Source organism: Coloeus monedula (assembly GCF_965178545.1).
Source record: "Coloeus monedula genome assembly, chromosome: 1".
NCBI lineage: Eukaryota > Metazoa > Chordata > Aves > Passeriformes > Corvidae > Coloeus > Coloeus monedula.
Genome location: NC_138781.1, coordinates 131959728 through 131975677, shown reverse-complemented (window position 1 = coordinate 131975677; position 15950 = coordinate 131959728). Strand labels below are relative to the sequence as shown.

Below are 15950 nucleotides of genomic sequence, written 5' to 3'. Positions count from 1 at the left end.
CTTTCCTTGCTACCATCATATTGGGATGGGGGGGGATGCCACTCATGCTGGGATGCAATGCAGAGGACACCTCTCTCCACATGCAGTGAGCCACCTCCTCCCAGCACTCATGCACTCAGCAATGACCTGCAGAGAAACTGGAGCTGCTTCCCTACCATGCCTTAGATGTGTATGTCAAAACTCTGAGCTGTCTTTGGAGCTGTGTCTGCAATGCACTGTGCTTCAACTAATTCCATAACATAAATCTTGGAAAGGCCTTTTAACTTGGAAGCAACGGTGTGCAAATGTGGCTGTGCCAATTCCAGACTTTCACTGCTAATGAAGTCTTCCTGTGCTGCTTCCTTTATAGAGCCTTTCCTGCTGAGGCCTTTGATAGATGAAAAAGATTCTTATACTTCTTGCGTCATAATATAGTGTGGATATATGCTAAGTATGTCATATCCACAGGGTGAAAGGACAGCACTGAGCAATCAGAGTCTAATGCACTGTATGTTAACATCCCCACTTAGTTGTCTGTAATAGGGAGTCTGGTGCCTAATTATTGCAAACCCCACCATTCTTGTTAAACTGCGGTCACCCCTATTGCTAAAATGGCTTCAGCTGGTCAGATATTAGCCATGGTGGGAGATTATATTTACAACTATTTATTAATTACAACATTTCAACTCCCTATAAATTCAAAGTGACAGCTTCTTACAGACATCCCTCCTATCTGGACAGGAGAAAAAGGGATAATGTAATCTGTTCTACATTGCATGTAAAAAGATGAGGGAATTCAGGTTGTAGTAGCTTCTTCTGGGAATAATGCTATTCAGGATATAGAAATTCAAGAGGGTCTTGTGCTGGATAAAGGGACACAACCCTGAAAATTACAAGTAGGTTTAAATGGCATTTGCAGTAAGAAGTACAAACCCCTGATTATTCACATGCCCCGCTACTCCAGACTTGCTGTTGATTCTGCTGGGTCCCTTGCTAACTGACTCCTGCTGCTTCACTGGAAGATTTTTACTGTACACACATGATTAAATATTTTTTAAATGCAATCAATGACAATGAGCAACAAAAGTGCTTTCAGCTCAAAGCAGAATAAGAAAGACAGGACAGGAGGGAGAGTATTATAGAGGCTGAACTAATGTGACTGTTCCATTCTTATTAGGACTGCATAGAAAGGTATAAATCTGACATTCCAAATATTTTTTAATGTTGTTCTAGAAGAACTTAGGAGTTTAGCACCATAATGGGTATTTCATCAAAGGTGCAGCCTCAGGCTGAAAACCCAAACATTTGTTAGCCAAAATGTCTTAAGGAAAAATCCTTCCATCCAAAAAATCTGTATCTGTCAATACAGCCTGCAGGGTATATACATGGAAGATAGGGACTTGGGACTGTGGGAAGCACATGTTTACTAATGAAAAAGTTCACCATTTTAGAATCTTATTTAATTTTGAAATGCACCAGATAAAAAAGGAAAAGAAAAAATAGCACACTACATTTTTATATAGGTAAAATTATAAATGTAGAGCAATATAAACTACATTTTATTTCCTTTCTGAAATTATCAAGTGTAGTAAAATATATTTTTCTTGTTTCTCCTCAGAGGTTCCTATGCTTAATCGATATTACAGTGTATGAGGCGTATAGGTCTAGGCACTAGTTACAGAACACCACAGTGCTGCTGTGAGCTTATTTTGTTAATCCAGACTGTTGGTTCTCTGTGGTTACTTGTAGGAACCATATAGACAGACATGGCATGATTATTCCTTACCAGCTCATTGCTGCCATCCTCATCAAAATCCTCCTCTATCCCATCAGTCATATCTTCTCCATCCCCATCTGCATCTGGCCCTCCTTCAATTGGCTCTTCTGTAGAGTTATCTGCATTCTCTGATATGCATTCCTCTTGAATCAAATCAGCATTATCTTCCATTTGTTTCTTTTGGGCTTCTGTAAGGAAAACATACTCTATAGAGATTCAGTAACCTTTCCTATTGGTGGCAAAGGAAAGTGCTCTGCAGAAGAAACCTAAACTTCCATCTCCAGGTGTGTTAGCTTTGTAAAATTTGGTGTGATAATATCTACCAGGCAAATACGATTGAAAATTTGTCTTTCAAAAATTAGTGCATAAATCAATCACAATATCAATATGGTCATTACCTCATCTATGCCATGCAGTGGATGAAGGCTTGATTTACCAATAGATCCAGCTTTTTGATTTTCTGTACTTGACTTTCCCTTGGATTACAACTGGCATAGTCACCATATATTTATTCATGTCCAGCCAATGAGAAGTACATAAATCCTTATGCTCTGAGAAGCAGAAGGCTGTTAATTGCCAATAAATGAACAAGAATTTGTGTGAATTTACTGTGAATATATCTCAACAGCCATACGGGAAATTAACAAATCCTTTTAGACAGGTAAACATGTTTTTTTATGGAGTAAAGTATCAGTTACTCCTCATTGGTATAATGTGCTGAAGTAACTGGAGAATGCCCCCCTCCAGTCAACCAAATATTGGCTTCCTATATTTTTTGAGAACTGGTGAAAAGAAAGACCATTTCCATGGAGGCCTGAAGAATCTGTTCTTGTCTTCATGAGGGTAGCTGCGTTGTTGTGACTAGGTATTGTGAAAACTCCTGGATATGCTGAGGAACTTCATCCAAACAGCAGAAATCCTGAGGAGGACTGATGAAAGAATGACAGAGACAGACTGGCCAGAAGAATATTTGGAGGGATCAGAGTCTTATTCCTATGCACATCAGGAACTTATATGAAAAACTTTATGTGCTCAAGGTGAATAGGGCCAGAGAATTGGTTGCATGTAGCTAGAAAAACAGTATCTTTTCAGTCTGAGAGTGATCAATGACAAAATTCCCAGAACAAAGCATTTCTTCCTTTGTAAAAATGACTGTTCTGTAACACTAGTAGTTCATTGCCTATCTTGTTGGACCATCAATGAATCAAGGATTGCCTTGAAGGTCTATATTTTTGAAGCTCTATGAGCATATTATTATTTTACCATACATTATAGCTACACATAATATTCAAATCTGATTGAATTTTTCTGTTCCATAGTCTTAAACCAAGATTTTTTGTTTACCTTTTGACTTTGCACACTTATTTTGCCACTTACATTCATGTCTTTAGTCTTCATTAGCCTTTAGTCCCTCATTTTCAACTTCATTTACTGAAGAAACAGAACAATTGAGCTTTCCTCCCTCAGTCACCTGATGTCTTCAGAAAGATTCTTAGTTTTAAAGAATACAAAGTCATCTTAGACAGCTGCTTCAACAGTACTGTAGTCACATGTATTAGCAGAAGATTCGGCCCATGGAGCTTCATCTTCTGTTGGTAAGATGCTCCAGACAATGCTATGCTAGTTATAAATGATTGTGCTACTTGCCTTAAATGTGGATTGAATCACCTATACCTACTATTTCTGGCCCTACCACTTCCTGTTTTAAACCACTTCTGAGATCACTCAGCTCTGGCAATAACAACTGAATCAACTTTGTTTAAGGCTTTTAAACACAGGGTTGCTGAATTGACAGAAAATACACTTAAATGGGAAACCTACTAGGATACAGCTGCTAAAAAATTAGGTCACTTACTTAATTGTCTTAATGAGAAGATAGACTGGGTTCTTCAGAGGAGGCTAAAATACCATCTCAGTACCCATCTCTTTTGGGCTCTTCTGAGAAGTTAAACTTAAGTTCCTAACTTTCAGCCTAATTAGAGCCTAATTTCTAATATCACAGGAAGAATATTCTCTAACATTTATTTTCTCATCAGAACACCTTATTCCCGGCTTCCCAGTTCAGATTTTTGCAAACAAAGGAGTTATTTCTACAGTTTTCCTATGTACAGGAAATCCTATTTTCTATATTCCCCCTATTGGAAAGGTTAGGGGTTGATAACAGAAAAAACAGAACATCAGCTGTTACTATAAGGAGAGTTTTCAGGCAGCTGTAGAGCAGTAACCAATGTATGCACTGAGCTTGTCCAGCCTGTAACATCACATTCCTCCAGATGTAACAACTTTTAAGATTAAAACTTAAATATTCTTCAGGAGAGTGATTCAAACTCAGAAAACCAAAAGGGCAAGATGATGGCTCAATTTTTGCTTTACGTAAGTGAGACACAGATCCTCTCTCTGATTCCAGTCTTAGTGAGGCTACACCTTCTGGCAGAAGAAAGTAAGAAATAATATTGCCAAACCATAGAGAAGGAACAAAATCATCTCATCATCTCCCATCTGACACTCTAGTTGAAATAGTTCAGCTACTGATGTAGTTACACAAATCTTTTTGAATCTGCAGACTAATCACCGAGGCTCTATAACCCTTCTCATCAGGTCAGGAGACTCAAAGGAGGTTCCATGCTTACTGGTATCTCTGTGTATGTCTCCTCACATTCTCCAATGAGAAGCAAAGAATATGAGGCATGGATTCTGCACCCAATGTCTTAAAACATCAATATTTTGAAAACGTTTTTTAATCTCTGAGGATATTCATTGCTTGTCTTCAAAAGGCATATGACCATGATTCAATACGAATCAACATTTTCCTCTTTGAGCTGATTTCTATTTAAATGGGTTCACTACAGTCCTTTAGCAAAACTGAAAATTGGATATCAAAGTACAATGATGTGCAGATTGTTTTGCATAGTAATGGATTTTTTATAAAAAGCTCCCCAAGTTATGGATGCATGGTCTCAGAGTATTTCAGTGCACAAGTGATTCAATGGAATGCCTTGCAATTACGTCTTCACCAATTATACCAACTTTTATCTAACTTGCATAAAGTACAAAATAGAGTCTAATGAATACATATTGTGCGCAGTTCTCCTGAAAGAGATAATCACATTCTGTACTAACGGTTTACCTTAGACTTGAAAAAAGCCCTCAACTTTGTGAGATAAACTGTAACAGATGGGGGACTGGACCTTGTCTGTCAACTTAGAAAATGATTGTAAAGAAAAGGTAGGTTTTTGTTTTGTGGTTTTTTTGTTTGTTTTTTTTTAAAGTTGGGAACAGGAAGGATCCAGATTTAAATTCCTATTTTGACTGTGTAGGGTTTGTAACCCTCAACTGCTAATTCCAGTTTTAGACAGTCTTGATGGAATTCTCTTTATGTGTTCTGATGGGTTTTTGGCTTCATGTAACTGACTGTTCAGACACTCAGGTACTTGTGGGTTCTGAGGCAGAATTTCTTTCACACATTTCACACAAAATTCATAAAAAGGTTTTATCACAGAATGGAGGGGTGAGTTTTTCATGAGATAAGGCTTCCATTTCCCTGCTGGCTTTCACAAAATCAACTCACTAGTACACAACTTCTGTACAAACATATACCATGTGATCTGTAAGGAAATAGCAAAGAAAATACCACAGAGAGGCATAAGAACTGAGATTGTTTTTATGTACACCATGGTGAACATACAACCTTATAACTCTCAGGATGACTTTAAAGTGCTGCCAGGTGAGATCATTCATCTAACAAAATGAACACTGCAATGACAGTAATAAAGCTCTTGATTAAATTATAAATTAGTGTTGGATTTTTTTTATTCCCAAAGTTTGCCTAAAACTAAAACTTTTTAAGTGAGAAAAAAGCTAAACTGTGTAGGTGTAACCGGTTTTACAAAGAGGCCACAGCTTCACTCAATACCTGAGGTTGGACAGCATCTCTGAAGTCTCCAAGTCTAATCCCTCTACAAATTAGGGACGAACTCAAAGTTTGGCCCAGGTCCATGGGTCCTGAGCCCAAAGAATTTTGAGTGTTCCCAAGGATGCAGCCACTATGGTCTTTCTGGTCAACTCACTATACTGATTAGTTGCATCTCTTCCTTATATCAAACAGAAATTTTTCCTTGCTTCAACTTGTGCAGTATTGCCTACTGCCCAGGCAATAATTCTTGATATACACCATCTATTAATCCTTAATGTGCTTAGCACAAGCACCCCCACAGTCAACAACCTCTAGCTTAATTCTGTTCAGTCAGTTTTTTAGTGATGTTTTGTTTCCAGAACATCTAGAAAGATAATTTTTCTTATTATACCATAAAAAACAATTATTAAATGATGATGCTTGCTCTGTGAAGAATATTAATTTATCCTCACAGGACTTCTACCTGAGAGTTAATTTTCCTTGCTTCAGGCCTCCATATGTACCAAAATTTCAAAAAGGTTCCGTTCTCTTTGGTCTGTCTGCTTGACTAGTAAAGAGGTTCTAATTTTATTCATTTCACTAAAAATGGCTTTTACCTACCTGCTTCAGCTTTTTGCTGCTTCTCAATCTTTTCCAGTCTCCCTAGCAAGGAGTCAATTTTTGTTTTGATTTGAGTTAATTCTTTCTTGATTGTTTGCAACTCGTCTGATTTCACTGTGGAAAGAGAGCAGAATGCAAAACATGAAATAAACCATATTTGTAGTAACATTCCCCACCCAAGCAAAACATGTTCTTTTTTTTCTTTTCTGTCTAGCAGAAATTCTACTCCATCATTTTTGTCAATATTTTTAGAGATTCAGCTTTTAAAATAACATTGTTAGTTAAAAATGCTGAATCCTAGAAAAAGACAGGATTCTAAGCCTTAATGGCAAGAGTTCATGTAAGGTGTGTTGCTCTGTAATAATTTCAGGAAAAACATCTCAAAGGTATTCTTCATAAATCCAAGTAACTTTTACTTAAAAACAGCCTATAGTGAAAGAATGATTCAAATTGGATAGACAGGTCACAGTCTTGCAATGTTACTTTGCTGGACTATTTTGTAATAATACAGACAATAAAAAAAAATCCCCTACAGTAGCAGTATGTATTCCTCAGCAGGAGTGAATGGTAATATAAGTGCTAGGGAAGCCAGGGATGCAAGGTTATGTTCCAGCCAAAAACTCATTGCAAGAGATGTCAAGTTTTGTTGCTTCCAAAGCTGTCAGTTCAGTTTCAGTTGGCAATTTCTTGTATTTTTTCTAGCTATGGATAACATATAAAAATATTTCACTTCATGATTACATCCAAGGACATGGAGGCATCACCTATAAATTATTAACTGAAGTCTCCAAGTCTTTGTTGCACTGCTTTACTCTTCATTTTTGTTCATTATTGCACTCCCATTGTCTAACCTAAGAAGGAGTAACTGCTTTAGAGGTGTTTTGGCTTCAAAAGAAACAGTGCTGAAGCCCTCATTAATTACCTCATTATTTTGGCATTATCAGAACATGTGTTTTATGCTCCGAAGGTGGTCCAATCAAATTCACTTGCCTGTTTTGTGCTAGGATATCATGTGGAAAAGTTCAAGAGAAGAAAATCCCTGTGCTAGCAAGGGAGAAGAAAGCCATTTATAAAGGGAGTAGGCAACAGAGCTGTCACTCTTACAATTCTTGTAGGAAGAAAGGGACCGTCACTGTGAGGGATTGGCAGTGGAAGAGCACTGAGCTATGTTACTCCTCCACCATTGCTGTAGGAGGATGTTCATTGGCTTTGGTGTGTGTATCGAGAGCATGGATACACGGATACACACACACACAGGAGGGCCCTTACTGAGCCAGGGAAAAGGGATGTTCTGCTAGGAAGGACATGTTCCCTTTCTGTCAAAAGGGTCTTCTGTTTGCATCATACTACATCAGTCCTATTCATTGATCCTCGGCCACGTCTGTTATCATGGTGTCTCATGGTAATTTGTATTGGGGAATCAATTTGATGGTGAAGTGTGAAGACAAGCTAATGCCTGCTTCAGTGGTAATTAATGAGTATGATTTTGCTGCAAATCAGCCTTATTCCAAACTTGTAGCATATTCACTGAGGCTGAAACCAAAGACTTTTATCTTAGAATATGAGTCATGTATAGTGTAACATGTCAGCTAAAGGGAGTAGGTTGCTATATGTGGTAATGCACTTGTTTAATCATGTGTTCATATTGAGAAATTGCATTATCTCACACTATCATAGGCTGAAACCTCCAATCTCACACTGAATGAACAGAAAGACTTAAAGAAAAAAGCATAAAACTAACCTTCATGCTAGACTCTTATATGCTATACAGTATATGATGGAATTATTTTGTGTATTTATAGAGCAAGGCTTTAACGGGTCACTATCCAATCCCACAGATCTGAAACAAAATGTTAAGATTCTGACGACTGTATATTTAGAAGGTTACTGATCCCCCAGGGGCAGTGGCTGGTCCATGCTGGAGTAGCAAGGTAGCTCAGAATCCAGAGTGAAATGGTGGGAATTGCTCCAACGGGGAATGCTAAGTCTTGGCAGCAACCCACTATGAAGCCAGCTGGCAACACATTTCATGCAGCCAAACTGATGTGTCAGGGATGCTCCCTTGACTAGCAAACTGCAGGCTGGCCAAGTCCAAAAGGTGCAAACTCAGAAGTGACACTGCAAGGACCTAATGGTATTTATTTCCAGTCTACTAAGCAAAACAGAAAACATTTGCATATCTGAGTTGACAAGGAAACAGGCACATGCATAGGGCTGCTGTTCACCTCAGGTCTGCTGCACAGGGGCTTCCATGTGGTGTCTCTGGAAAAACTAGGTTGGGAAGAAGACGGCACCAGAAGGAACAAGACAACAATGAAGATTCAAAGAACAAACCTCAGAGGAAAAAGACAAGGGCGTGCTGGGCAACAGATAGCTGAACATGAGCCAGTGTGTGCCCAGGTGGCCAAGAAGGCCAATGGCATCCTGGCCTGTATCAGCAATAGTGTGACCAGCATGAGCAGGGCAGTGATTGTCCCTCTGTACTCAGCACTGGTGAGACACCTCGAGTGCTGTGTCCAGTTCTAAGCACCTCAGTTGAAGAAAGACTGAGGTGCTGGAGAGTCTCCAGAGAAGGGCAATGAAGGCAATGAGGCTGGTGATGGGTCTAGAGGGTAATTCATATGAGGAGTGTCTGAGGGAGTTGGGGTTGTTTAGCCTGGAGAAAAGGAGGCTCAGGGGTGACCTTATCACTCTCTACAACAACCTGAAAGGAGGCTGTAGCCAGGTGGGAGATATCTACTTCCCCCAGATAACTAGTGATAGGGCAAGAGGATGTAGCATCAAGCTGCATCTGGGGAGGTTCAGGTTGGATATGAGAAGTAATTTCTTTATGGAAATGGTTGTTAAACATTGGAATGGACTGCCCAGGGAGGTTGTGGAATCACCATCCCTGGAGAGGTTCAAGAAACCACTGTCTGTGACATTTAGTGCTATGGTCTAGTTGACAAGGTCGTGATCAGTAAAGGCTGGACTGGATGATCTTGTAGGTCTTTTCCAATCTAAATGATTCTGTGATTCTGTGTTCATAGAGTCAATTGCTTCAAGTTAACACTTAAGTGGACTGAAAGAAAAAAGAGAAAAAAATCTCAACCAATCTGCACAAGTTCCACATTTTCACTCTGTTTCCAACATTGTGATGGTGCAATTACTTGAATTGCTTATTGTTTTACCTTGCAGAGAAAGGTAAAATGTCATTGAAATTATTCTCCTAGAGAAACTCCACTCTCAATTATAGTGTAGTGGTTATTTCTGTAGTAAGGAGCAACTACCAAAGACAAATTATGAAGGATTGTGATGAAAAATAAGTTGAGCATGAGCCAGATCTTTTCCTTGCCACAGTTTAACTTCATCTAGCAACTAAGCACCACACAGTTGCTCACTTCTCTCTAACACCCAGAAGGATGGGGGAAAGAAAATAAGGAGGGTAAAAGTGAGAAAACTCATAGGTTGAGATAAGAACAGTTTATTAATTGAAATACAATATGATGATGATGATGATGATGATTTTGATAATGATAATAATAATGATAATAATAATAATGAAAAGGAAAATAACAGAGAAAGAAATAAAGTCCAAGAAGCAGAAGTGGTGCAAATGAAAACACCACCTGACAGATGCCCTTAGCAAGCCCTGGCCACCCTTCCCCATAATTTTTTGTTGAACATGATACCATGGTCTGGAACATCCCTTTGGCCATCTGGGGTTAGCTGCCCCAGGTGTGTCCCGTCCCAGTTCTTTGTGCCCCCGGCCTGCTCATTGGTGGGGTGGGGTGAAGCAAAGAAGGACCTTGTGTAAGCTCAGCAGTAACTAAAACATCCCCGTGTCATCAACACTGCTTCCAGTACAAATTCACAACACAGCCCCATAGTAGCTACTGTGAAGAAAATTGACTCTACCCCAGCCTAACCCAGCACACCACTCTACCTAGCACTTGTGAGGCCACATCTGGAGTACTGTGTCTACCTCTGGGCCCCCAGTATAAAAGAGAATGAAGAAAACAAAGCCAGACTCTTCTCAGTAGACCCCACTGACACACCAAAGAACTTTGTCATAAATTAAAGCATGTGAAATTTCATCTTAACACAGGAATTTTATTTTTTTTTTTCCCATGGATGTGGTCAGACAGTCCTGGGGAATTTTCTTTTCAGGGCACTTGCACCAGAGGAGCTGCAGAGGTCCCTTCCAAACTCAGCCATTCTGTGAGTCTGTGATTCAGTAGAATAGCACTTGGGAAGAACTTCAGGCTTTTAAAGCAGTGTTATGACAAACATAAAATGTAAAGATTATAAATTCTGTGCTCCAGGTGCCCTGCTTTGAGTGTATAAATTTCCCTTTAAAACAACATGGATTTTTTTAAACTGATCTTAGGCAAGAAATAAAGCTGTTGGTAAACATGACCTGAGCTGCATGTGTCCAAAATATCTGTTCATCTGCTTTTGAATGACAGAACAGGAAAATAAAGTAACTTACTGTTGGGTAATTTTTTCCCAATTAGCAGATAAACAAAGGCCAGCAGGTGACAGAAATGCACATATTGAAAAGGACAGAAATAACTAATGAAATTTCTCAAGCACTGGCACCAAAATGGCTAAATGTCTTGAACAACTCTGATGCAAAAATGTAATTTTCTGATGACATGAAATTGAAAGATATCTTTTCAGAGTAAACTGAAATGGATGAAGAGGTCAGGTGATTTTAAGGAATATTACATTAGAAAAAATGGTGACATGCAATTGCACTGAAAAAAAATCCTACACTTAACAGCAGAACTTCTACTCTCAGCACCAAAGCTCATCAGCAGAAAAAGACAGTGACGGAATTATCCTCGGGTTGATAATAGACTATCACTATATACAGCCACGAGAAGGAAAATGCAGTGCTAGGATGTGTCAGATGATGTACTGCTAAAGATGGAGAAGTACAATGTCTTTGTATGAGGAGCTGGTGAGTACAAGTTGAATCACTGAATTCTAGCAGGTACAAGTGGAGAACAGCTGTGAAGATGACCATAAAAACGGAAAGCCTGTAGAGTGACAGAAGAGTTTTGCTTGTTTGCTGAAGATAAAAAAAGGCAAAAAGAAATACTACTTTTATACTAAGACAGTGTTGTCACAAAAAAAAAGAATGTGAACAAATGAGAAACAAACTAAGCTGGAAATTAGAAGAAACAGAGACAGAAAAAAACAAACTATCTTTAAAATGTATCTGAAAGGATTAAAGGATGATGCTACTTGCAAGAGTTAGGAATTTGATTCAGTGACCCTTTCCAGCCCTTTGTGGCCTTCCAGAATACATCTTTCACTGAAGCATCTAACACTAAAGGAGACAAGCCACATCCAGTGCATAACAGGAGATATAAAATTAAGGTCAGTCACATTTTAAAAATGAAAGGCCTACCATTGAACTACAGCTGTATTTTGAAACATTTTTTTTCAGTAACTGCAAATTGATTCATCCACAAAGCATGATTCAGATTTCTTTGGAAAGAAATGTCATGCATTTTTATCTAAGCCCTTCATGTTTAATATAAAATATTTTATCATATTTTATTACTTTAGGTATCACTGAAAAATGGATCAGCTGATGAAGCCAAATATAAACTCTATGAGTCAACATTAATTCATTTAAAGACATAATTCAATACATATTTTAACGTCCTAAGTGTCTATGCCTTAATTTCAATCACAGAGTATAAAAGATTTGATTAATATTTTCTTCCTGATTTCAGCAGTGTAAAATGAAAGTGCATACTCTGAGACCTTCAATTTCTGCATTGTCAGAGAAAGTGAGCTTTTCTCAGTTCTAAATAGCAATTTGAATGTACTGCTTCATACCATTAACATACCATTAATATGAAGAACTACTATGTGTGATTTACCCACCAACATGTTTAATTTTGTGAGTTACTTCTGGTAATTTGGAAATGCTGATTTATGTTTTTCTAGTCTTTGGAGTTAAAAAGAAAACAAAATATTGATAACTGCTCCTGAAAAAATTATAGATTTAGGAAAGAAGTCAAATCTTCCTAATGTATTTTGTGTTTTGGACACAAATTTAAAACACATATTGTCACTTTTCAGTCAAACAGGAGTTTACTGTGCTGGCAGATGTTATCTTTGCAGATGTGTTCATCATTGAGCAAGGCATTTTTGGTACTATGTTTTTTGTAATATCTTTGCTCAACAATAAATTTCTGCCTTTGGATTGCTGTTTTTCAGAAGAGAATCCTTTTGATTCTGGTGATTTCACTTAGGGGATCTCCCACGTTGTGATCCTTAATATGACATGTATGGGTTCATTTTCTGGATCCAGTCTGAGTGTGAAGCGTTACATCTATGAGATTTCTACTTACATCTTAAGAAATGTCTTAGGGGAAGTCATCTCATGAGAGTTTTGCTATATGGGGGTGTCATGGGTTAGCAAAGCATAGTCTCGGAAGTGATGTTCTTGTGAAGGGGTGCTTACAGCTTCCTCTGTGACCTGATAAAACCTATCAGCTGGCCAGTTTGAATATGGACAATTCTTTAAGCCACTTAAAGTTGTGACCGCCTCTGTGATCCACACTTAAGAACAGACTAACCCCAGGCAGAGCTCTCTCTCGTTTCCAGCACTGGCACAGGTGGCTGCAGGCCCCGTGCGGGGGCCGGCGGGCCCAGCCCAGGCCCTGCTTGGCCAGGCTGGGCCGGGCCACGGCCATCCTGGAGCCGATGGACCTGTTCCAGCCATGGAACCCCCCCCCCAGCCCTGCTCTGTGCAGCCCGAGCAGCCCGGCTCCTCCTCTCCAGTGCAGCCAAGACTCAGCTGAAGCTGCCCACAGCTGTCCAGCAAAAGATCGTGTGACCAACAGCGATAAGCGAAATTCCAGCTGCAAGGCCCGGGTGAGATTAACCCTTTTAGTGCTGTGAAGAGCTGAAAACCTGAGGGAGAAGAAAGAGGAGATGCTTAAAGCTGAAATTCTGTTGTAAAGCTATGATGTATCAGAGTACCCGTTGTAATTTCATGAAGGCATGGGGGGTGGAGCGTTCAACTTGTACTTGTGAGCAAAAGCACCTGCGCTGAGATAGGCAGATGCTGAAGCAGCTGTAATTTCATGAGAAGTTTGAACAGGGAGAGGTGGAAGCGATGAGGACTTCTGCTCCAAATGGAAAAGGAGAAGACCTCAGTTCCTAGAGATGCTCCCAGAGATAGTCCTAGAGATGAAGATGAGGAGGACCCTCTGCTCCCAGGGAAGGAGGAGGGCTGCTATTCTTAGAGATGAAATGCTCCCAGAGATGGGTGAAGAGAACTTTTGTTTCTGAACGGCTCAACTTTAAAATTGTACCCCAGTAATTCAAGAGTGGACTCTCGAAAACAGTTGTGGGAAAAGCTGCAAGTCGGGGGAAGGGAGTCACATGCGAGCAGAGAACCAACCCGGGCGGCTGTCTCATTGTGATAATGTTTTCATAGCATGGGCAAGAGAGACTCCTCTTCCTAAATGGACTGAACAAAGTTATTATGGAAGTGGTAAACAGACTGAACATCTCAAGGGTTGTCTTTTTACATTGTCAGTGGGAGAAGGGAGAAAGGTGGGGGGGAGGAGAAGTGTTCTGAAGGTGTGGTATGACTTTTTTTCTTATTTTAGGTCTGTTAATAAACTTCTTTATATTCTTTCAAGTTTGGTGCCTGCTTTGAGTTTCTCCTAATTCTTATCTCACAGAAGGTAAACAGTAATGAGTACTTTGGACCAAACCACTACAGGGGGTGAAATCTTTCAAGCATAGGCAGTACCATTTTGACACTGTTAATTCTAAACTTGCAATTAAGCTGTTTTATGGTCTTAAATTTCATTAAAACTCAAAATAGTTTCCTTCCCATGAACCATGTTTCTCCTTATTGAAGAAATCCTTTATTTAACTAACAATAAATTACTATTAGAAGCACAGTGCATTAGGTCAAGGGGTCCAGATTAGCAATGTAGAGTGAGGGGCTACAAAATATTAAATTGCGTCCTTCCACAATTCAATATAATCAACTTTTCCAAGAAAGTGTCAAAGGAAGATGCAAAACATACATTATCTACTTTCCAAATTGAAGCTTCTAAGGGAATGGCTCTGCTATTTCTCTGATAAGGTCTTACAATAAGCTGATTACATTCCTGACCAAGTCAACAAAATCATATTTCTACATTTATGATGGTTTGACCAGAATTGACAAAAAGGGAAGTAATTTTACAGGAAAATTAGGCATGAAAATCTGTACACTGTGTGTCTGACTCCTTTTAAAGATGTGCTGCATGCAGAAAGAATATTTTGTGCAATTTATTTCATCACAATAAAAAGTCTCTGCATTTGTGTTCCAATTGTCATTGCAATGAATTGAGGGTAGAAACCTAACAAAGGTCAAAATGTCAGCCCATGTTTTTAGTGATGCATCTTGCAGCTCTTCCTTCAGTTAAAGACCTGGATCCAAGGATGATCTTGTCACCTGGAGCTCTTAGACTGACACTTTTAGAATTCAGACCACAACTGAATACATAGATCAGGATGTTTTCACTGGGGCATAACACTGCCTGTTTGGATCTGGACACTCCTGATTGCACTTCCATTAAATAATTTACAGGTTCTGCAATATTTGCTGTATTATGCAGGCAATGTTTTGGAAATCTTATAGCAAGTGTCTGGGGATACTTGAACAAAGGTTGAATCCTATAATCTATGCTATGCATTACTTAAGTCCTGACACAGTACTACAAAATATTTCTTGAAATGCAGAAGAAATAAAGCAAATTTTGCATGAGTTCTGAGGAATAAATATCTATATGTTGATGTAATATTCTCTGTCTCATTCACTACAATGGAAATTCAGATTTCTGCGTGAGAGCTTTTCTTGTCATCTATTGGGATACTAAGATCCTCAGCTCTCTAGAAGAATTTTTTAGTTATTCTTGTTCTGGACAACGAGAAAAATAAATAAAAAACTTATCTGAAAATGATCTCTCTTTTCATGGCAAAGTGAGTCGAAAAAGCCCATCCTTATTAGAGCATACTTTAGGACAATTAGTGATTTGACTGCACCGATACTACAAATATTTATATAGCTAAAACAAAGGTAAATGATGAACAAATGAGATCTAACTAAAGCTTTGATTCACTTTGTGAAAACCCAAAGATTCAAGGACTGAAAAGGATTAACAAAGTAATTTAAGTTCTAAGTTTTCTGAAGTGAAGATCTTGAGCTGTATACTTTCTTTTAAAATAATAGAAGAAAACACAATTTATTACTTAAACTATTGAGGAAGAGGTTACTTCAAGGTTTGTATGAAAATGTCTAGACTCATGATCATTCTCCAGAGAACAAAGGAAGCATTGCTACTCCGAGCTGCTACTCTTAGGGTCTGAGTGAGCTTCATAATATGACATCTAAATTTAGATGTCTTCCTGTGTGTTAGGCATCAAAGCTCCTGTTAGTGGTAATGGATATCCCACCCATTAATTCCCTGGAGACTTGTGAGTGATTTAACTGTACAGGCTACAGAGCCTCTCATTGTCAGAAAATCATCCTCTCCAAGGAATGTCTTGAGCTCCTTGTTCCTGAGTGTACAACACTATCTTTAGCTGTGTTTACCACATGTCCATTTTTTCAGTCACATGCATTTACATGTTTATTTCATGCTTTCCTTCAATGTCTCTGATATCATCAGG

At 38.8% G+C, this 15950-nt stretch overlaps 1 protein-coding gene across 1 annotated transcript in view; it reads right to left on the bottom strand.

Moving 5' to 3' along the window:
- Positions 1-1654: 1654 nt before the first annotated feature.
- Positions 1655-15950, bottom strand: part of RALYL (RALY RNA binding protein like) — a gene marked incomplete at its 3' end in the record, with an annotated part of 175984 nt that continues 161688 nt past the window's right edge. The window contains exons 7-8 of the mRNA XM_082286476.1: positions 6270-6383; positions 1655-1944 (exon numbers count right to left, since the gene is read on the bottom strand). Of these exons, the coding sequence (XP_082142602.1) occupies positions 1655-1944; positions 6270-6383 (404 nt within the window). The remainder of the gene's footprint in view (positions 1945-6269; positions 6384-15950) is intronic.